At 36.8% G+C, this 22,326-nt stretch overlaps 1 protein-coding gene across 2 annotated transcripts in view; it reads left to right on the top strand.

Annotated features, from left to right (window-relative positions):
- Positions 1-20,355, top strand: part of LOC114823499 (uncharacterized) — a 28,779-nt gene extending 8,424 nt beyond the window's left edge. The window contains exons 4-11 of one of the 2 annotated variants that reach the window (XM_070805126.1): positions 6,108-6,189; positions 6,303-8,982; positions 15,186-15,554; positions 15,642-16,292; positions 17,418-17,786; positions 17,896-18,369; positions 18,547-19,392; positions 19,580-20,355. In XM_070805126.1, coding sequence (XP_070661227.1) covers positions 6,340-8,982; positions 15,186-15,554; positions 15,642-16,292; positions 17,418-17,786; positions 17,896-18,369; positions 18,547-19,392; positions 19,580-19,783 — 5,556 coding nt within the window. In that variant the 5' untranslated portion in view covers positions 6,108-6,189; positions 6,303-6,339 and the 3' untranslated portion in view covers positions 19,784-20,355. The remainder of the gene's footprint in view (positions 1-6,107; positions 6,190-6,302; positions 8,983-15,185; positions 15,555-15,641; positions 16,293-17,417; positions 17,787-17,895; positions 18,370-18,546; positions 19,393-19,579) is intronic. The other variant, XM_070805127.1, reaches the window with a different exon arrangement.
- The last annotated feature ends 1,971 nt before the right edge of the window (positions 20,356-22,326 follow it).

The raw sequence follows: 22,326 nt of genomic DNA, 5'->3' as shown, positions 1-22,326 counted from the left end.
AAAAGCACAAACCTCCAAGTCCGTATTGTAGCTCGAGCTAGCTAAATGAACAGCAACAAAATTATTTTGTCGAAAAGTATGAACCAACTGATGACGCTCCAGCTGATCCTTCATATTTCAGTAGCTACTCAAAATTGTAAAATGAGGATGAAAATGATTTGCCATATTTTGCTTAATCAAGTTGACACCACCCACTGAATTCATCTTAATAATAAGCCTATATACGCCTTTGTTAAAGCAAGCTTAAGGTCAAAATAAAAACTCTACACCTCTACCTCCATAACTTGTCCCTGCCCCAAATTGGCAGAAAATCTCCCTAACCAATCACCACAATGATCTCTAAGAACTCAACCATCCCCAATTTGCCTAGAAGTCATTCTTCTTAACCATCAATATTAATCTTGCACCATCCTAGTTGGCTTCACAGAAGCTTTTGAGGACACCTTTACCCATTGAGCAGCATCCCTTACTAAAATAGCTTAAGGATCCCTTGGCATAACATAATTAGTATAAATTTTTTTGTTGATTTCTCCATTTCAAAATATGCCAACAACTAAAGAGGAATAAAATGCACAAAAAACTTTGATTGATAACCTTATATGCACCTTAAGATTAGCAAGCAACCAAGCTTGAATGTTCAAATCAAAAGAGTTTATCACATAACAAGGAACACTAAGAAGCAGCCAAACATATTCAGTCTTATAACAATTCCTGAGAATATGGAGAATAGATTCAACATGCCAAGAACAAAAAGTGCATGAAGGATTAGAGGTCAAACACTTCCTAGCCCGCTGTTCATTAGGGACCAATCATCCAAGACTCTCTTTGAAATAAGAGACCATAAGAAGTCTTCACAAAGAAAACACCATTCGAAATGCCATTTCAAATAAGTTAAAGTTTGTCCCTTCTCACACCAAGGTTACCAGCAGGCCAACTAATGATTTTCTTTCTTCACCATATTCTCAGATAATACACTTCTAAGCTTTGACAGATCCCACTAAACCTTTTGAAATTTTTTAGAAACTTTGCAATTAGAATTTAATTGATGATCTTAACCATTTTAAGACAAAAAAAATTGATCTTTGTTGCCGAAATTAGATTTGTCGAAATCAACCCAATTCAGTCCAAATTTTCATGCTCGCAAATGTACGAATTGTAGTATAATATAATAGGCAAACACAACCTCGTTCCAACTGAGATCGAGTCAATTCTAATTGCCTAGCTTAAGTTGAATAGCACTTGAATTCAAAATATTGATTATAAGAAAGAATTGCAAGGATTGAGTTCTTGATTTAAAAACACTGAAAAATAACAAGACAAATAAGACTAAAGGAATAGAGATGCAAATAGAAACAAATTGTGAACGAGATGAGTGAGTTACTAGAGCATTCGATTTCATTATAACCAATGTCACATCCCGGCCCGGGCCCTCACCACATCCCGGGTTTGACTCCACCATAACCAGTGTCACATCTTGACCATGGGATTGCTCTCGCGCGAACTCGCTTAACTTCGGAGTTTCGATGGAACTCGAAGCCAGTAAGCTCCCAAAATATCTTGTGCGAGGTAGAGATGAGAATATACATATAGGGCTTACATGATCCATTCTCCTAGACAATATGGGATGTCACAATCCGGCCCCCACCACATCTTGAGCTCGACTCCGCCGTAATAGGATATGTGGTGGGGGCCCTGGCCGGGATGTGACAACCAGTCCAACCTATTTCTAGCAGGAAATTTGGAAAAATAACCAAATTTAAGACTCTATGTAGAATTATAGCCACTTTTTTAGATTTATGATAATTATAGCCCAAAATTGATATAAAAGTACTAATATACCCTTATGTACACCTTTATAATTTTGTATCAAAATAAAAAATAAAAAAATTGAACAATTAAATCCCCTTTCTACTACAAGTTTAGAGACAGAAAACATATCGAAATCATATAATGCAGAAGAGAAATGCCAAATGAAAAATGATACAAAATTTGCAATCGACGAAGCAGCTGGTAGATAATGATCTTCTTTTTCATACTAGCTAGATGCCCCAAACTTGTAAGAAAATTGCTAAATGTAAATGAATCAATGGGTGTGGTGTGGGGCAATAAATATATAAACTGACATGTTCTCCAAGTTGTCTCAGCCATGAGTGTTCATAGCTTCCCAGACCATTTTCTTCGGGACTGTATTCAACAACTTTCCAGACCATTTTTGAATGACAATGAAAACCCTACAACAATTTCACAATAAAATGATGAATAATAAATAAATTTTTCTTGTCACACACAAATCAAACCGAGAAAATCCTTGGGTTCACATTTTTTAATTTTTTTGGAACAAAAAAAAAAAAAAAAAAAAAAACCCGGTAAGACATTGGGATAATCTCAGATTTGATTTGGGTTTTTTAGATTTGTTTTCAAACTCTCCTTACCTCTCAATTCCTATTTTAAGGATATATTAGTATTTTCATATCAACTTTTGGTTATAATTATCATAAACTTAAAAGGATGGCTATAGTTCTATATAGGATTCAAATTTTGGTTATTTTTCCAAATTTTCCATTTCTAGCAATAAATTATTAATGAATAATTGTCGACGATCTAATTCCTCTAAATCATATAGTGTTCATGACATCTAGATTACTAGGTATACTCTTATGTACTAAGATTCAATGACATGTAGATTACTAAACACAAAAAAAAAAAAAAAAAAAAAAAAAAAATTATTATCAATTTGGACACTAACTAAGAGACTGCATGAAACATAGTCATAACCTGTATATCAAGGCTTTCATAACTTTAACTGCAAGAAGCTTTGAATTTCCACATACTTAAATTTGCATTAGATGAACTTGACAAACCAAGTTTGTAGCTAATCAACAAGATAAAAATCAAGCGTATAATCCACAACAAAATAAACTCAATCAGATTGAAATTCAGAAATAACGATACTAAGGAATGAAGCAATCATGATTAGGTTACCTCGTAGCTCTAGGGAAAAGAAATTAATTTCAAAACATAATTGAAGTTGTCACTAAATGCATAATAAAATGAAGAAAACCAAGTTGAGAAAACTTGAGCCTTTGTTGCTCTTCCACACCTCTATTCGTCGAACTTGTCGTCTCTTGAATGATGATCAGTTGTCTTCTTCTTTTCCTTGTTATGTTTCCATTTTCTTCTCCCTAACCGACAATGGCTTAAATTTCATTTATTGACAACATTAGAAGAGAAAAACATAAATACTCTTCAATTATCTACCTGCCACTTTATACATTAAACACATCTTGATTAATTTTTTCATTTGACAATGGCTTCTCTTGTACCTTTTGTCTACTTGAGGCTGATTATCGCTAGGGCTGGGTTCGGTTGGCAAATCATGCCAAATTTCTTGTGCCACCTACCAACCACATATACATAATTACCGAAAATCAATTACTGCTAACCAACCGTCTTCTTGCGGTTGCCAAAAATCGGTTCAGCCAAAATTATTGGTTGTTCGGTTGGTAAATGGCACAATCAGTGGTTTCCACTTCTTCCTCGCTATCTTCCAGTTCTAGGGGTTCATTTTGATTTTCAGATTGGGTTGCTTGTTCGGTTGCATTGTGTGGTTCATTTTTGGCTAATCCATGTTGTAACGGTTGATTGGCTAGACTCCATTATCCTAAACATAAGCAACACATATACATTCAAAATCATATATATGTACCTGTATATATAGTATCAGTAATCATCATGCTATCAATTTTGTTAACAATATTTTCTATATTTATTATGGCATAAATCATATACATATACATATATATTTTTAAACCCTAAAACTAAGGAGTGAACAGTCAAGCATGTAAAAAATACCTAAAATATCTAAATAGAAAATTTATATATATATATATATATATATATATATATATATATTGGTAGGTATGGTATACCGTCGGCATACAAAATCAATTACCAAAGCCATGCCATTAATTGTCGGTTCGGTAAAATGCCAACCGATTATGAAAAAATGCCAAAACTATACCATACCATTATGAGCCGACTGGTATGGTTCGGTCGGTAAATCGGTTTATGGAAAAATTTTCCACTCCTAATTATCGCAATGTTCCCTTCTTCAATTATCCGCTGCCCTCATTCTAGGATAATACTTGGGTACTGAATAGACAGTACCCAAATTATTAACCACATGAAGTGGCCCAATGAGAACAAAACATTTGTTACAATTTTAATTTATAAACGTGAAACCTTGTCCTCTCCAACGAGAAATTTTTGGGAGTGACGAGAACACACACCTCAGCAAAGCAGGTGGTGTTCCCAACCTATTAAATTTTGACAGCTGGATTTTGTCATTTGCTCACTTAATCATGAGTAATGATATTCATACCATATTTTTGTATCACATTTTCATACCATTTTAGGTGGCATTTGATGTGGACAGCCACATCATTTGAATTAATCAGATTTTTAAATTAGTTCATTATTTAATAAACTAATAATTAAGAAAAACTAGTTAATTAAATGATGATTGTGGTATACGATGAGTCTTTCTTCTTCCTTTTCTTGAGGTTTGCAAATTTTTCAAATGATGTAGCTGTCCAATGCCACCTAAGATGGTATAAAAATGTGGTATAAAAACATAATATGAATAGCATTACTTGGAGAAGCTAAAAAGTAAAAAACAAAAGGATGCCAAAAGCTAGCTGTCAAAATTTAATAGGTTAGGAGCACCACCTGCCTTTCTGAGGTGTGTGTGTTCCCGTCACCCCAAAAATTTCTCCTCTTCAATGCTTCCGGTAACCTCGTCTCCTCCATTGGTGCCACCCACTTCTCCTCCAACATTTCTTTGTCGACGACCCCACCTCAAAATCCTCCTATTCTTTATTGTGGAAGCCATGGTAGCACTTCGTCTTCATTGTAGGACTTCTCAGTCATGGAATTCACGGCAATATAGAAGCCCAAATTTCCCCCAAATAATTTCAACCTCCTTCGTGATTTTTCTCCTAGGTGAAATTTCCTTCATAAGCCTTAGGAACTTTTAAACACACAACCAAACACCTCTTTTCTTCCTCCCTGCAACTTTTTCACCCGTTTTCCTCCATCTCCCTTTGTCTAGGACCAATCACCATGGCTGCCATTGTAAACAGTGACGGAGCCAGCATGGAGTTATTGGTTGTCTTTGACCCTAATAACTTTAAAAACCCTATGTATATTTGCTTCTATATTGTATTTGACTCTAACAAACAACTAAGGCAAATTAAATTACGACCTTCTCGTCCTACTTCTTCTATTTTCTTCTATCATATTTGTTTTTATTTTCTCTCTTCTTAAATGAAATGTTTTAGTTGAAAAGCTTTGAAAATCTTCAACATTACTCCACAGTACCCTACATCCACCATCGACAAGCTTGTACAAGTAATAGTAGTCGTCGATATATGTTGACATAAAATTTCAGCATATGTTGGCAGGAATTCATAGGTGCCTACTAGGTGCTCGACGAAATGACCCAATGAAGCTTTTTTGTTGATATTATGACACGATTATTTGAAATTCCTGGTTACGCCGCTGCTTGTAAATAAATAAAAAATTGAATTCTCTTCAAGATGAACAAAATCAGGCACTCGGCAACCTCCTAGCTCTGCTCGACCTTTCAGAGCGAGGTTGTCTCTGTTCCTAACCTCGCGTTGCCCGAGCTCATGACTGCCTGGATTTCGCAGTTGATGGCCTCAGATTTCTTTCGTAAACTAGAGCTCGTCATGAGCCTCTGGAACTCGTCGAGCCTTGGCAGAGTTAACTCGGTCAGCTCCTGAGAATCGGAGGTCAACTCCATCGTACCATCTAGATCAGTAGCTCTGTGGTACAAACTTCAATTAGTGGTCTTCAACGAGCAAATCGTTCTACATTTTGTTCAATTGGTGTTTGTTCAAATGCCTCAGTGAAATTCAAAGCAGATTATATATGTTTTTCATAGTTTTTAAGATTTGGAAACAGTTACCTAAATTCCGTACCAAGCAAGTTTTTTTAGTATAATAATTGTATGTGAAAACTTGTTCATGGTCTCGACTTCTACTTTGCAAGTGTGGTATAACCTTCTTTTTGCTTTTACTATGCAGATTTCTCCAAAAGCAAAAGAAAACCAAAAAATTTGCATACTGCTCTGTTTTTCTTCAAGCGTAGCCTTGATCATAAGCTAAGGTATGACCTATTGTTTGATTTTTTTTTTTAATTTCATCTGCTTTGAAAATAAAGGATTCCTTTCTCGTATCTTGAATTTATTTATTTATTTTGGATTCGTATATATTCAACAGATCGGAGAAGCAGACGAATTGGTAAGCTGAAGGTGCCATGGCGATGGAGATACTCACTGCAATTATTCCTACAATAATTGACTACACAGTTAGACCACTTGGACGGCAAGTCAGTTATGTCATTTTCTACAACAGCAACCTTAAAGGTCTAAGGAGTACATTGAAGAATTTTGATGCTGTGAAACAAAGGATGAACCATGCAGTTGAAGAAGTCGAAAGAAAAGTTAATGAAAAAGTGGAAGTTGATGTCCGGAACTGGCAGACAGAAGCAGATGAGATCTCTCGAGAGGCAGAAGCAATATTGGATGATGAAGGCCGTGCAAAGACAAAATGTTTGTATGTATGTCCTAACCTGATATCCTATCATCAGCTCAGCAGAAAATCAACTAAATTGGTGAGAAAGATTGAAGAACATGAAAATAAAAAAGAGTTTCCCACAATTTCTTACAATGCTGCCTTAGAAGACATATCTGCCATAGCCTCCGACGAGTACATGGCCTTTGAATCAAGGATTTCAATGGTGAAGGATATCATTACGGAATTGAAAAAACCTGATATCAACAGGATTGGGGTGTACGGATTAGGGGGCGTTGGGAAGACAACACTTGCCAAAGAGGTTTACAGAGAAGCTGTGAAAGAGAAGTTATTTGATGATGTGGTTCTGGTACTAAATGTCAAAGAAAAAAGAGACAACGAAAAAATTCAAAAAGAAATTACCAAAAAGTTGATGATGTACGTTGATGAATCTGAGGATAGGGGAACAAGGGGGAATCTCCTACGGGCCAGGATAAAAGAGGGGAAGACTCTTGTCATTTTAGACGATGTTTTGGAAAGAATTGACTTTGAAGCTGTGGGACTCGTCGGTGTGCCGAACTGTAAGCTATTATTGACATCTAGAGAAAAAAAAGTTTTATGCTCTGATATGCGTACGCAAAAAGATTTTCAACTTGGATTTTTAAGAGAAAAAGAAAGTTGGAGTTTGTTTGAGAAGATGGCAGGTAATGTCGTTAAAGACAACCGTATACTGAAAGAAGCAACCCAACTAGCAAAGAAATGTGGAGGCTTGCCGGTTTTGGTTGTTGCAGTTGCAAGTGCTTTAAGGGATAGTAGTTTGGATGAATGGAAAGTTGCGCTGAGAAGTTTCAAAAGATTTGACAAGAAAGAATTGAATGAAAAAGAATTCTTGGCTCTAAAGTGGAGTTACGAACAATTGGAGGATCAAGAGCTTAAGCAATTGTTCTTGCTTTGCGGAATTCTTGCATTTGGGAATGGCAAGATTTATGTCTTTTACTTGTTTCAATGTGCTATGGGCTTGGGTTTGGTTAGAAGCGTTGAGACAGTGGAAGAGGCACGGATTTCATTGAATTCAATGGTTAAAAAACTAAAAAATTCTTGCCTATTACTGGACGGTTATGACGATGAGACTGTTAGAATGCATGAGCTTGTACTAGATGTTGCTGTCCGGATTGCATCTGATGATCAAAAGGCCTTTTCAAGAAAATATGGAGATGGGTTGAAAGAATGGCCAACTGAGGATTTCCTTAAAAAATGCACATGGATCTTCGTAGAAGGTGGCAACATCCCCAGACTTCCTGAAGCACCTTGGGAATGCCCAGAATTAAAATTGTTGACGTTGGATGTGCATAATATTGGCGACTCCCAGGAAATCCCAAGCAAATTTTTTGAAGGGATGAAAGAACTCAAAGTGTTGGATTTAACCAAATTCCATATTCCGTCACTACCTCCGTCTCTTCAATCCCTAAAGCATCTCCACACATTGTGTTTCGGTTACTGCGAGTTGGTAGACATAACACTTGTTGGGCAGTTAACAAACTTGAAGATCCTTAGCCTGCTACACTCCAAGGTTAAAGAGTTGCCCAAAGAAATAGGGCAATTGACTAGGCTACAATTATTGGAGTTGACTGGCTGCTCTGAACTGATTTTGGTCTCACCTGATGTTATATCAAGTTTGACAAGACTAGAAGATTTGAGGATGGGAATAAAAAGCTTCAAACAGTGGGAAGGTGAAGGTTTGGTCGATGGCAGAAGAAGTAATGCTAGCGTTTCAGAGCTGAAGAACTTATCTCATCTATCCGCATTGGACATACATGTTCCAGATGCTAACCTTCTTCCAACCAATTTGTTCTCCGATAATTTAGAAAGATACACCATACTTATCGGTGATTGTTGGAAATATCCTGACATCTATGCAACCTGCTATAACATGCTAAAACTCAAGCTCACCAGGAGTAATCAATTTGACCGAGGTATGAAGTTGCTGGTAAAGAGATGTGAGCAATTGTACTTGGACGGGATGGAGATTGTGAGTATTATTTCCTTTCTATTTCACAGTGAAGCTGTTAAACAACTGAAGCATCTCCATGTCCAAAACAACGACCAAGTTACATATCTGATTAACTCCATCAGTTGGCATTATTCTCGTAATGCCTTCCCCAACCTGGAATCTCTATTTTTTGAAGACCTTGTGAGCTTGGAAAGTGTGTGTTATGGGCAACTCGTAGGCGAACCTTTCCAAAAGTTAAAATCCTTGACATTGCGGAATCTACCAAAGCTTATTGGTTTCTCTTCCAAAGGCAAGCTAACGATTGATACAGAAGCCGACGAAATCGTTTTGGAGGATGAAGTTGGTGGACCACCGAGACTTTTCAGTAATGGAGAGGTACTTTTTCTGTTTTTTTTCTAGCAAAAGGGTTGCATGATTCTTTCTCCAAGTAGTTTTCTTCTTCGAATTTTTAAGATTTATTTTTATAACCCACGATTTTTTTAAGATTCCTTTTTCAGATTTCAAGTGACAACTATTGGTATTCAACTAACAAGTCAAATCTTCTGCACTCATTTATAGTTGTGACCTCTCTGATTTTCTTACATTTTTTGACATCTGTCCATTCACTCAACCAAACCTAACGGCGTTAAGTCCCAATAAAATAAAAAAATCTGAGCGTAGCCCAGCGTACTGGGTATCTCTCCCATTCCCTTTCCTTCCTTCCCAACGCCACCAATCACCGCCCCCTCCTCACGGACCTTCACCTCTTCAAGCACAGCGGCGGCATCTCCCTTGATGACGTCATCGAGATCGGCAAGGTTATGAGGAACAGATCCATGGCCGAAGGAGCTCGCGGGAACAGTGAAGGAGATTCTTGGAACCTGCGTCTCGGTGGGCGGCAAGGACCCCAAGGATTTGCAATAGGAGATCGTCGATGGTGACGTCGAGATCACTCTCGATCGACAGGGTGTAAATTCAACGAATTTTGCACCAAAAAGGATTTATTCTTCAATCTTCCCAAATTTGGTCGTCCCCTATAGTTTGGAGGAGCAATTAAATTGAAGGGCGAGGTTTTTGGGTTTGATTTAAGGATTTAATGTGTGAAGGAGATGCAATTGATATTGCTGCTGTTGTGTTTGGGGAAGTGAAAAGAGGAGGAGGATGAGCGGCTTCTTTTTCTACTTTTGCTTTTTATTTAATTTTATTGGGACTTGATGTTAAGAGTTGTTAAGTTAAGTTTAATTAAATTTTAAATTAAATAAAAGCTGACTGGCCATGCAGAGACCAAGTCATGCACAATTCCTAGTAAGTAGAAGACGTGGTTGAGCATGTTCACCACAGTTAGGATTGCTTCCGTTGTTTAAGGTTAGACTCTCCACAAAATCAGTATAAGATCGTGAGAGAGTTGCTTTCATTTATTTTCGGTATTCTTCCCTTTAAAACTGTAATCTTGATATTGATAATCAAGTGAGAAGAACAGTTTATTATTTACGTGAGTTCTTATAAAGATAACTAGGGTTCTTGAGTTCTGGGATTATTAAAAACCAACATTTGGTATACGAGCCAGGTTTTAGGGGTCTCAGAAAGAAACAATGTCGAGTGAAAAGGCAACTGAAAGCTTTGTGCAGCCAGCCATTCCCAAGTTCGATGGTCATTACGACCATTGGAGCCTGTTGATGGAAAACTTCTTAAGGTCTAAAGAGTACTTTGACCTTGTGGAAATGGGGATTGGGATACCTGAAGGTATTTTGTCAGCGGCACAACAAAAGAAGGTTGATGAACAGAAACTGAAAGATTTAAAGGTAAAGAATTACCTATTCCAGGCGATTGATAGATCCATTCTCGAAACCATTCTCGAGAAGGACACCTCCCACCAAATATGGGAGTCAATGAAGAAGAAGTATCAAGGATCTAGAAAGGTGAAGCGAGCACAGCTTCAAGCTATAAGAAGAGACTTTGAGACTCTTCAAATGAAGAATGGGGAATCTGTGAATGAGTACATTGGAAAGGCTATGTCAATGGCTAACAAGATGAGAATCCATGGTCACAAGATTGAAGATAATGAAGTAGTGGGGAAAATCTTGAGATCAATGGCTCCTAAGTTCGACTACGTGGTTTGCTCAATTGAGGAGTCAAATGACATAGAGGATATGTCAATTGATGAGCTACAAAGTTCTTTACTGGTTCATGAGCAGAAGCTCAACCGAGGAGGCTCCCAAGAGCAAGCTTTGAAGGCTTTCACCTTCACTGAATCTTCAAGATCAAGAGGAGGAAGATGACGTGGAAGAGGTGGACGTGGTCGTGGAAGAGGAGGTCGTGGAAATCGAGATGGTGGACGGTTTTGGAATAAAGATGATAGCAAATCATCTTATGTCTCAAAGAAAGAGGATGATCGTCAAGGAAAAGGCAAGGAGCAGTTTGACAAATCACAGATAGAATGTTACAGATGTGGTAACTATGGACACTACAGAAATGAGTGCTACACCAAGCTTCCTAAAGAGAAGGGAGAGAAGTCAAATTTTATTGAGACAAAGGAGGAAGAAACGCTGCTGATGGCATTTCATGTTGCGGAGGACTTTGACCAAGAGACTTGGTATGTGGACACTGGGTGTAGCAATCACATGAGCGGGTGTAAAGCATCCTTTGTCAACCTGGATGAAAGCTTTCGTACTACTGTGAGTTTTGGGGACGAGTCAACAGTGAACATGATGGGAAAAGGAGATATTCAAATCAGGACCAAAAATGACTTCATTGAGACAATTTCAAATGTCTTTTTCATTCCTGATTTGAAGACAAATCTTCTAAGCGCTGGACAGCTTCAAGATAAAGGATATAGGATCACTATATTTCAAGGAGAATGCGAAATATATGATCCAAAGAGAGGCTCTATTGCTGTGGTGAAAATGTCACCAAACAGGTTGTTCCCGTTGAAGCTTAAGAGTGTAAATGCTTGCTTGGTGGCCAAAGAAGATGATGAAACATGGCTGTGGCATCATAGGTTTGGTCACTTGCATTTTAATGGCTTAAGAACTCTCTACCAGAAGAAGATGGTGACAGGCTTGCCCAAAATCACAAATCTAACCAAGGTTTGTGAGGAATGTGTCATAGCAAAGCAGCCGAGAGAAGCATTCCCAATTGGAAAAGCAACGAGAGCTCACTCAATTTTGGAATTGGTCCACTCGGACTTATGTGGACCAATTAATCCAAGTTCGAATGGAGGAAAAAGGTACTTTATTTCCTTTATTGATGATTTCAGTAGAAAAACATGGGTTTATTTCCTGCATGAGAAGTCAGAGGCATTTGATGCATTCAAAAGTTTCAAGGCTCTTGTTGAGAATGAATCTGAAAAGAAAATCAAGTGTTTGCGCACTGACCGTGGAGGAGAGTTTTGTTCGAAAGAGTTTGAAGCTTTGTGTGACAAAAATGGAATAAAAAGGCAGCTCACTGCAGCTTATACACCGCAGCAAAATGGGGTCTCAGAGAGGAAAAATAGAACCATACTCAACATGGTTCGAACCCTTCTAGCAAAGGGAGAAGTTCCAAAACAGTTTTGGCCTGAAGCAGTTCTTTGGGCAGTCCATATTCTTAACAGAAGTCCCACGTTTTCTGTTAAAAATATGACACCCCAAGAGGCTTGGAATGGGAGAAAGCCCTATGTGGATCATTTCAAGGTGTTTGGGTGCATAGCATATGCACACATTCCAGATGAGAGAAGAAAGAAACTGGATAACAAGGGTGAAAAATGTGTGTTTCTTGGTGTTAGTGATGTGTCTAAAGCTTACAGGTTGTACAATCCTAAAACTGAGAAGATCATTATCAGTCGGGATGTAGTATTCGATGAGAATACAACATGGAGATGGTCTGCAGACAAGAAGAACAACCAACAAATACAAGTTGATGATGAATCTGATGAAGAAACCATCACGGCCCAAACCCCACTCCAAACTGAAGTAGTACCACATCAAGTTGAAGAAGAAAGATATAACTTAAGGGGTGAAGGTTCAAGAAAAAGGCCAGCTTGGATGATGGATTATGATACAAGCTACACAAGCTCAGATGATGACAGTGCTCATTTTGCACTATTTGTAGATAGTGATCCAATTACTTTTGAAGAGGCTTCAAAAGAGATAAAGTGGAAGGCTGCAATGGATAGTGAACTAAGATCCATTGAAAAGAACAACACATGGGAGTTGACAGTGCTGCCAAAGGGACATAAGACCATTGGTGTAAAATGGGTCTTTCGAACAAAGGTCAATGAGAAAGGAGAAGTAGATAAGCACAAGGCTCGTTTGGTGGTAAAGGGATACAAGCAAAAGCACGGCATTGATTACAAGGAAATGTTTGCACCCGTGGCTAAGCAAGATTCAATAAGGTTAGTTATTTCACTAGCTGCTAAACATTCATGGTTGATTTATCAATTGGATGTAAAATCAGCGTTCTTGCATGGAGAATTGCATGAGGAGGTGTACGTTGATCAGCCACAAGGTTATGAGAAGAATGGAGAAGAAGGAAAGGTGTATAAGCTAAAGAAGGCGCTTTATGGACTGAAACAAGCGCCTCGTGCCTGGTATAGTCGAATTGATGTTCACCTTGGAAAGCTAGGGTTTCAAAAATGTCCCTATGATCATTCACTTTATGTTAAAGGTGAGATTGGAGGAGATATGTTAATCCTTTGCTTGTATGTAGATGATTTAATATATACTAGCAATAAAGCTGAAATGATAGAAGACTTTAAGAATTCTATGATGAAGGAATTTGAGATGACTGATCTCGGATTAATGAGTTATTTCCTGGGAGTTGAGGTGATTCAAAAGGCTGCTGGAAAATTTATTTGTCAAACGAAATATGCACTAGAAGTTCTTGAGAAGTTTAAAATGGCTGATTGCAAGGAGATTGGAACACCATTAGAGCCTGGATTAAAGCTAAGTAAGGATGTAAATGGAGCAGCAGCAGACAGTTCCTTGTACAAGCAACTCGTGGGAAGTCTCATGTACTTGACTTTCACACGACCTGATTTGATGTATGGAGTAAGTGTCATTAGCAGATATATGGAAAGACCAACTGAGATGCATATGAATGCAGCAAGACGGATCTTGAGATATGTAAAGGGAACAAGTGATTATGGAGTGCTCTACAAAAGTCAAGGAGGTTCAGATTTTGTCGGCTTCACCGATAGTGACTATGCGGGGGACATTGATGACCGGAAGAGCACTTCTGGACATGCTTTTATTCTGAATTCTGGAGCAGTTACATGGTCTTCAAAGAAACAACAAATTGTAACCTTATCCATTACTGAGGCTGAGTTCGTAGCAGCAGCTTCTAGTGCATGCCAAGCTATTTGGTTGAGAAGAATGCTTGAAGCACTCGGTGAAAAACAAGAGGGTTCAACAACCATTTTCTGTGATAACATTTCTGCTATAAAGTTATCCAGAAACCCTGTAATGCATGGAAGAAGTAAGCATATTGATGTTCGTTTTCATTTTCTGCGAAATCTGTGCAATGATGGTATAGTTGAGCTCGAGTATTGCAAGAGTGGAGACCAGTTGGCGGATATTCTTACAAAGTCACTCAAACAGCCCCAATTTGAAAAATTGAGGAAGTTACTTGGAGTGTTTTCACTCAAAAATCTCGAGAAACAGTGGGCAGAAAATCAAGCAGGATGCATGAAGGTTGAATAAGTTGATGATGAGTTTGTGTTGGTAACCAAAACCCTAAACTGGTTTTAGTAGAAATCAGTTTAAGGGAGGGTGTTAAGAGTTGTTAAGTTAAGTTTAATTAAATTTTAAATTAAATAAAAGCTGACTGGCCATGCAGAGACCAAGTCATGCACAATTCCTAGTAAGTAGAAGACGTGGTTGAGCATGTTCACCACAATTAGGATTGCTTCCGTTGTTTAAGGTTAGACTCTCCACAAAATCAGCATAAGATCGTGAGAGAGTTGCTTTCATTTATTTTCGGTATTCTTCCCTTTAAAACTGTAATCTTGATATTGATAATCAAGTGAGAAGAACAGTTTATTATTTACGTGAGTTCTTATAAAGATAACTAGGGTTCTTGAGTTCTGGGATTATTAAAAACCAACACTTGATAGAGTTAAGTTAAGGTTAAGTTTGTGGACAAATGTCAGGTATTGAGACGTGTCGTAAAGAGATCACACTTATTATTTATTTATTTATTAATTTTTGTCAAAAGGCCACACTTATTTTGGGTTTAGAAAATTTGAACCCAGCTCTAACTATTAGGGTAATTCATCACTTATCATTAAAGATCTCTTGTGTTTTGTATCAATTTAAAAATAAAATAGGCTTTTGTTTTGTCCAAAACAAAAAAGTTTAAATTTAAAATTAAATTGACATAATTTTGGCCCTATATATATATATATATATATTTTTTTTTAGATAGTTTTTACTCCAATTTGTTCTTTGCTAATTAATGAAAGTACAAGGACATACATCTGTCTAGTAGCCTAGTAGCTTACTTTTTAAATATATGACATTTACCTTATATCTACACATCTGGAATATATATGGCTAACAAGTAACAACAATGTAAATTGTAATTTTCTAAAATAAACATGAATTTTGTTATGTGCTATGCAGGTTATGATGCCCAACTTAACAACCTTGACTGTGCATCAATGTGATAGTTTAAGATTCTTGTTTTCGAGTTCCATGGCTAAATGTCTCAGACAACTCAAAAATCTCAAGATATCGAATTGTCAAATTATGGAAGAGATAGTCGGAAATGAGGAGAATACATATGATATGTTTGATAAGCTAAGCCGTCTAGAGTTACAACATCTTCCAAGCCTTGCTAGATTCAGCTCAGGAAGTTACATTAAATTTCCATCTTTGGTGTTTTTGGATCTAGACGATTGTACTAAACTGGAGACATTCATCTTTGATGCCAAAAGTGAAAATATTACAACCAACAAAGAAGAAAGAGATATTGAGCTCTTTGATGAAAAGGTGAATTATAACTTCACTTATTTTCTTTATGCTTTCATTTCCAACTTATGCATGCGTCCCACTCTTTCTAAAATGAATATGTGACAGGTAGAATTTCCTAGCTTGGAGATATTGTGGATACAGGACTTACCTAAATTGAAGACAATATTCCACAACCAACTACATTCAGATTCTTTTGGCAAGCTCAGAATTATGGATGTTAGTAGGTGCCACAATTTGATTAATATCTTTGGGCCAAGTATCATGGGAAGATTGAATGCTCTAGAGTCCTTATATATAAAGCAATGCCAGTCACTACAAGTAGTATATGACTCATCATCTACCGCTCAGTTGAACGGTTTTGATTGCCCAAATCTAAATTTAGTTGAGATATCCTCATGTGAGAGTTTGAAGAATTTATTTCCCGTCTCAGTAGCCAAAAATCTTAAGCAGCTAAGCAAGTTCAAGGTCGAGAATTGTGGTTTAATGGAGGAAATTGTCACGATGGAAGAAGGACCAAAAAGGACACATGAGGAGTTCAGGTTCCCTAAAGTAGAAATAGTGATATTTGAAAATCTACCCCGGCTTCGGAGTTTCTATCATGGACTGCATGTCTCTAATTGGCCATTACTCAACGAATTGAGCTTCATTGAATGCGGTAGTGTGGAGATTTTTTCTTCTGAATTTTCAATATATCATGACAAACTTGAGTTGAGACACCCAACACCAATGAAACAGCCTTTCTTTTTAATTGACAAGGTAAGCATACTTGTACACAATTTTTTTAAGTATAATTAGATTGTCATCCTTGAATATGATGCGTTTCTCATTAAAACCACCAATTCTTGATATTAAGATTTATTTTTTCAATAAGCCAAAGAGAGATTATATTCACACCTCAAATTACTTGTCCCACATTTTTTTTCTTTTTAACATTTTTGACACACCACTAACACTTGATAGAAAAATATTAAAAAATTAAAAAGGTGTGGGGAAGTAATTTGGGAAATTTGGAAAAGTAGCCAAAATTTTGACCATAAATTAAATTTTAACCAACTATTATAAATTTTTATAATGCTAACCAAAATTTGACATGAAAAATACTAAAATCCTTTTACTATAGTATTTTTATGTTAAATTCAACGAATTTTGCAACAAAGGAAATTTCAGGGGAGACGCTTATTTTCACAAATCTGACAGGCCAAAAGGGATTTATTCTTCAATCTTCCCAAATTGGTCGTCCCATATTCTTTGAAGGAGCAATCAAATTGAAGGGCGAGGCTTTTGGGTTTGATTCATGAATTTAAAATGTGAAGGAGATGCAATTGATATTGCTGCTATTGTGTTTGGGGAAGTGAGAGAGAGGAGGATGAAAGGCTTCTTTTTCTTAACTTTTGCTTTTATTTGTATTTAATTTTATTGGGAGTTGATAGGGTTATTTTAGGTTTAAGTTTGTGCACAGGTGTCAAGTATTGAGATGTGTCATAAAGAGGCTACTTATTTTAACTGTAAAAAATTTGAAACCGGCTCTAACTATCAGGATAATTCACAACTTGCCACTAAAGACCGTTCACAATAATGTGTTTTTGGTATTAATTTAAATAAGATAGGTTTTTTTTTGTAAAAAATAAAATAGTTTAAATTTGAAATTAAATTGACATAATTTTGGCCCTATATTTATTTTTCCAGATAATTTTTACTCCAATTTGTTCTTTGCGAATTAATGAAGGTACAAGGACATATATTTGTTCAGTAGCCTAGTAGCTTACTTTTTAAATATATGATATTTACTTTATATCTACACATTTTGGAATGTATACGGCTAACAATAATATAAATTGTAATTTCCTAATACAAACATGAATTCTGTTATGTGCTATGCAGGTTATGATGCCCAACTTAACAACCTTGACTGTGCATCAATGTGATAGTTTAAGATTCTTGTTTTCGAGTTCCATGGCTAAATGTCTCAGACAATTCAAAAATCTCAAGATATCCAATTGTCAAATCATGGAAGAGATAGTGAGAAATGAGGAGAATACAGATGATATGTTTGATAAGCTAAACCGTCTAGAGTTACAACATCTTCCAAATCTCACTAGATTTAGCTCAGGAAGTTACATTAAATTTCCATCTTTGGCGTATTTGGATCTAGACGATTGCACTAAACTGGAGACTTTCATCTTTGATACTAAGAGTGAAAATATTACAACCAACAAAGAAGAAAGAGATATTGAGCTCTTTGATGAAAAGGTGAATTATAACTTCACTTGTTTCTTTAAGCTTTTGTTTCCAACTTATGCATGTGTCCCACTCTTGTGAAAAAAGGTTTGTTCACAAATTCTAAATGAATATGTGACAGGTAGGATTTCCTAGCTTGGATACGTTGTACATATGGGACTTACCTAAGTTGAAGACAATATTCCACAACCAACTTCATTCAGATTCTTTTAGCAAGCTCAAAATTATGGATGTTCGTAGATGCCACAGTCTGATTAATATCTTTGGGCCAAGTATCATGGGAAGATTAAATGCTCTAGAGACATTACAAATAAAGCAATGCCAGTCACTACAAGTGGTATATGACACATCATCTACCACTCAGTTGAACTGTTTTGAATTCTCTAAAGTAACATGTATGATGTTTGAAGATCTACCTCAACTACGGAGTTTCTATCCAGGGCTGCATGTTTCTAATTGGCCATTACTCAATACATTAAATTTCAAGAAATGTGCTAATGTGGAGATTTTTGCTTCTGAATCTTCAACATATCAAGACAAACTTGAGTTGAGCCATCCAACACCAATGAAACAGCCTTTCTTTTTAATTGAGAAGGTAACCATACTTTTACACAATTCTTTTGATATTCGAATTTTGTGTGATTTTTACATACTAGTTAAACAAACACATCAAGTAAATATATTTATTAAGTTTTTAATATTAAAGTTATTATGTGGTGTCCAATTTTTCAAAATATTTTAAAGCATGTCATTACTGTTGATTATATTTTAGGGTAAGTCATTCATCAACTTGGAATACTTGATGTTGGACGAGAACACAGAGATTTGGTATGAACCGTATGGTCCACTTCCGGCAGAGTTGTTCAGCAAAATAAAATCGATTTATTTTGCTACTTCACATCCCAAGTCAGATGTTTTCTTTGAGAATTTACAGAATATTGAAAACCTCGGTGTTCTCTCTGCTCCTTGGAAAGAATTAATTGTCCACAACCACCGAGGAAGTAGTAGCGGGGAAATACATGAAGTTGAGACCTTCCCACGTGTAAAGACTTTGTGGCTCATCGATATGCCGGAGCTGATGCATCTAGGTATGGAAAACTCCCAACCAGGGGTCCCTGTTTTTCCAAACTTGGAAATTCTATGTCTGCAAAAATGTGGCAGATTAGAGAATCTAGCTTCAACTTTGATATCCTTTCGGAATCTAACCAGTTTGGCCATACGGTATTGTCATGGACTGCAATACTTAATACCTTATTCTGTGGCTAAGAATTTGCAGCAACTCAAGGAGTTCGAAGTTGAGTCCTGTGAAAGAATGGTTGAAATAGTAGTGAGCAACAGAGATGATCCAGAAAATGAGATTACTTTCAGTTGCTTGCAACATTTGAAACTTTTTGATCTACCAAGTCTGCAAGGATTTTGCACTGGAAATTACATTTTCAAGGTCCCATCCTTACCGTCCAACAATTTGATTGTCGAGAAGTGCCCGTTGATTGAGTTAACGATTTCTCTTGATGGGTTACTCCAAAGTGATCCAAGACCAGAAAGACTACAAATAGCAGAGGAAACTGATGATGTACAAAAGCTAGGTGATTCAAAGGAGAATGAACGTGATCAAACCGTAAGTTCTTCATTCACTAATTAAGCATCTGTTAATTTCACTCTCCAATTTTTCAGCTTTTTCCGAACCTTGAAGTCAAATTTTAAAGTTTGATTTATTCATCTTATTCATAGTTGTTCAGTCAGAATTCATACTGAATAGTTTATGTGTTTATTTATAATTGTCCACTAAATATATATTTCTACAGGAGCAGCTGGTGATCGCGGATTCAAATGTAGATGTTACAATTGCAAGACTCTTTGCCAAAAAGGAATCCTCATCTTTTGCCTGGCGTGTTAAGGTTTTCCGATTGTGTGCGATTGCATGTTTGTGTGTTATTTTCCTCTTCCTTCTGTTTTTTTTTTTAAAGGAAGAAATATCAGCCTGGAGAGCAGACTGGAAGGCACTCTGATATGTTGGACCACACTACACATTCCACGGAAATCACATTGGATTGTTCAAATTTTTAATGGTTAAAACTATGCTACTTGGAGTCAAGGGAAATACGCATTGGAGATCCTAGAGGATGCACGCTTTCTTGGCTTTGGCGTTATTGTGGTTGCTACTTTCATTATACTCAAGTTTTCTTGTTACTTTAACTATTCTCTGTTCTCCCCTCAACGGTCTGTGCCCAACCTTGCTTCCCTGGCTGATCTCATCTTGTTTAATATAAGCATGCAAGCTGCGGCCTCAATGGAAAGCTGTCCCAGAAACTTGTGCAATTTGGGAAGGCACTGATGCATATTCCATGTCATGTTATGCTTGTTTTGACTCGTGTTTCGTCGTAAAAGTGTGATTTGTATTTGAAGCTTTGTTCGCTACACTTTCAGTTTTGGTGTTTGGGAAATTAAGCTTGTGTGATTTATGTTAACATTGATGCATTTGAAGTGGTGCTTGTGTGCACGTCTACTGAAACAGCTTTATCCTTGAATTGGTACTCATTTTATTGCTTCTTGTGATACATGAAAAATATCATTTCCAATCTTCTTAAGAGCATCTCCATTGAGGACTAGAATGTAGAGAGGACTCGTAGTTACTGTAGTTTTAGCCCACGCGTTGCCTCGGGAATGTCAAATGAATTATAAATATTGTATATGTATTAAAATAATGGACTAAACCAGAAATGCGCATAAAAGCTCACTGAATATTTCAAGGGAGTTTTAACAAAACACTCCCGGTATTGTTCATTTTTAACGAAAAACCACATTTTTACCTTTAACTGACACTATTCACTATACCTTTAAAAATGGCTTTTCGTTAAAAGAGAAGTTTTTTTTGGACTTTTCGTTAGTTTTCCTATATTTCAATTCATTCTTGAATTCATTGCTCTTGATGAGAACCAGTTTGTTGGTACACTCTGACCACAGTGGGGAAAATGCGTATGGGTTGAAATAAAATTACAGGTCCAATCCCACCTGAGCTCGGACAAATGACAAAATAGCAGCTTCTAGACTTGAGCCAGATCCACCTGACTGGTGAAATACCGGCACAGATTGGTAAATTACTCCAGAGTTACAACTTGGACCCAACAATTCTCTCTCCAGAGTGATACCTTCAGACTTGGAACATCTCACAAATTTATAGGTTCTCAGTGTCTCACACAACCATCTCTCAAGGGAAATCCCTACAACAATTCTGAAAATGGTGAGTGTGGATACCTATGACTTTTCATATAACAACTTGACAGGTCCAATCCCAAATTGCGTCATTTTCCTAAAGGACATTCCAATTTCTCAAAATCTTAAATCCAACTACAGCTCTCAATGCCCAAATGGCCACATATGAGAAACCAAAATAGAGCCTTAAAAGAAACAGAAGAAAGGTACTGTTCGACTCCTACAGTAATGATTTACCTTTTGTTTTGGCAAAAGTTTCCCATTTTGTTGGAGGTTTAGACACTGGCAGCTATAGAAAACAAAAGAATGTCATTGGCAGTCTGACGTTTATGCTAAGAATACAATAAAAAGGTCGTACCCAGTGTACAAGGCTCCCACTTTACGCAGGGTCTGGGAGAGGTGAATGTCGGTTAGCCTTACCCCCATTTATGGAGAGGCTACTCCCAAGTCTCGAACCCAAGACCTACTGCTCATGGGCGAAGGCACTTGCCATACACTAACATTTTAGTCAACCAATTTACATGATAGGAACTCAAAATTGGCAGCACAACAAAAGGGGATCAACAAAAATCTCGGCAATTACCTGAAACTACCATTCCACTTCTTTTCAATTGTGAAGCACTATACATGTATTCACTATCAAATGCTCATATACATGATCAAACCTATAAAAATAAAAACATCATTGGAGAATCGTAAACTTCTCCTTGTTATATCTCGACCATTGCCATCTTTCTACAATGGAGGGAAGGAGTAATTTTGAGAGCTTGAAGAAAAAAGATTCTTATGCAAGTTATCTCACAGTGGACTTGGGGTGCAGAATGAGATGGATATTGAGCATCACTAAAAATAATATCGGGCCATAAAGAGCTTAACTAAAGGTGGTAAGAATAAATTGGTATCAAACTTATCAATCATCATTCACGAAGTTAAAACCTAAGACTCCTTGCTTACAAATGAAGAAAAATACAACTAGACCGTATTATTGAATAGCAACTCATCCGACTTCGTTTTAATACGGTAAACCACACTTATTTCACTTATCTTCATTTGTCCTCTAATTTCACTTCACAACACAACTTTGCAATTTCTGTTGTCGTTCACCTTCACTTTGCTTTTACTTTGCCGTTACTCTCACTCTATCAAGTTACATACTCTCTTCTTCTTTGCCGTTCGTCTCCCTCTCACGAGCTAAGGTATGTCTTTTGTTTCATTATTCAATGTCAATCACATTTTATTCTTGTCTTTCCATTTTTCATTTTATTTTGTTGCATAAATTTCCAGATCTTTTTCCATGTTTTTGGCTTCGTTTATGTTCAACAGATATATTACTAAACTG

The sequence above is a fragment of the Malus domestica genome, chromosome 09, assembly GCF_042453785.1.
Source record: "Malus domestica chromosome 09, GDT2T_hap1".
NCBI lineage: Eukaryota > Viridiplantae > Streptophyta > Magnoliopsida > Rosales > Rosaceae > Malus > Malus domestica.
This window is presented reverse-complemented; position numbering and strand designations above follow the sequence as displayed.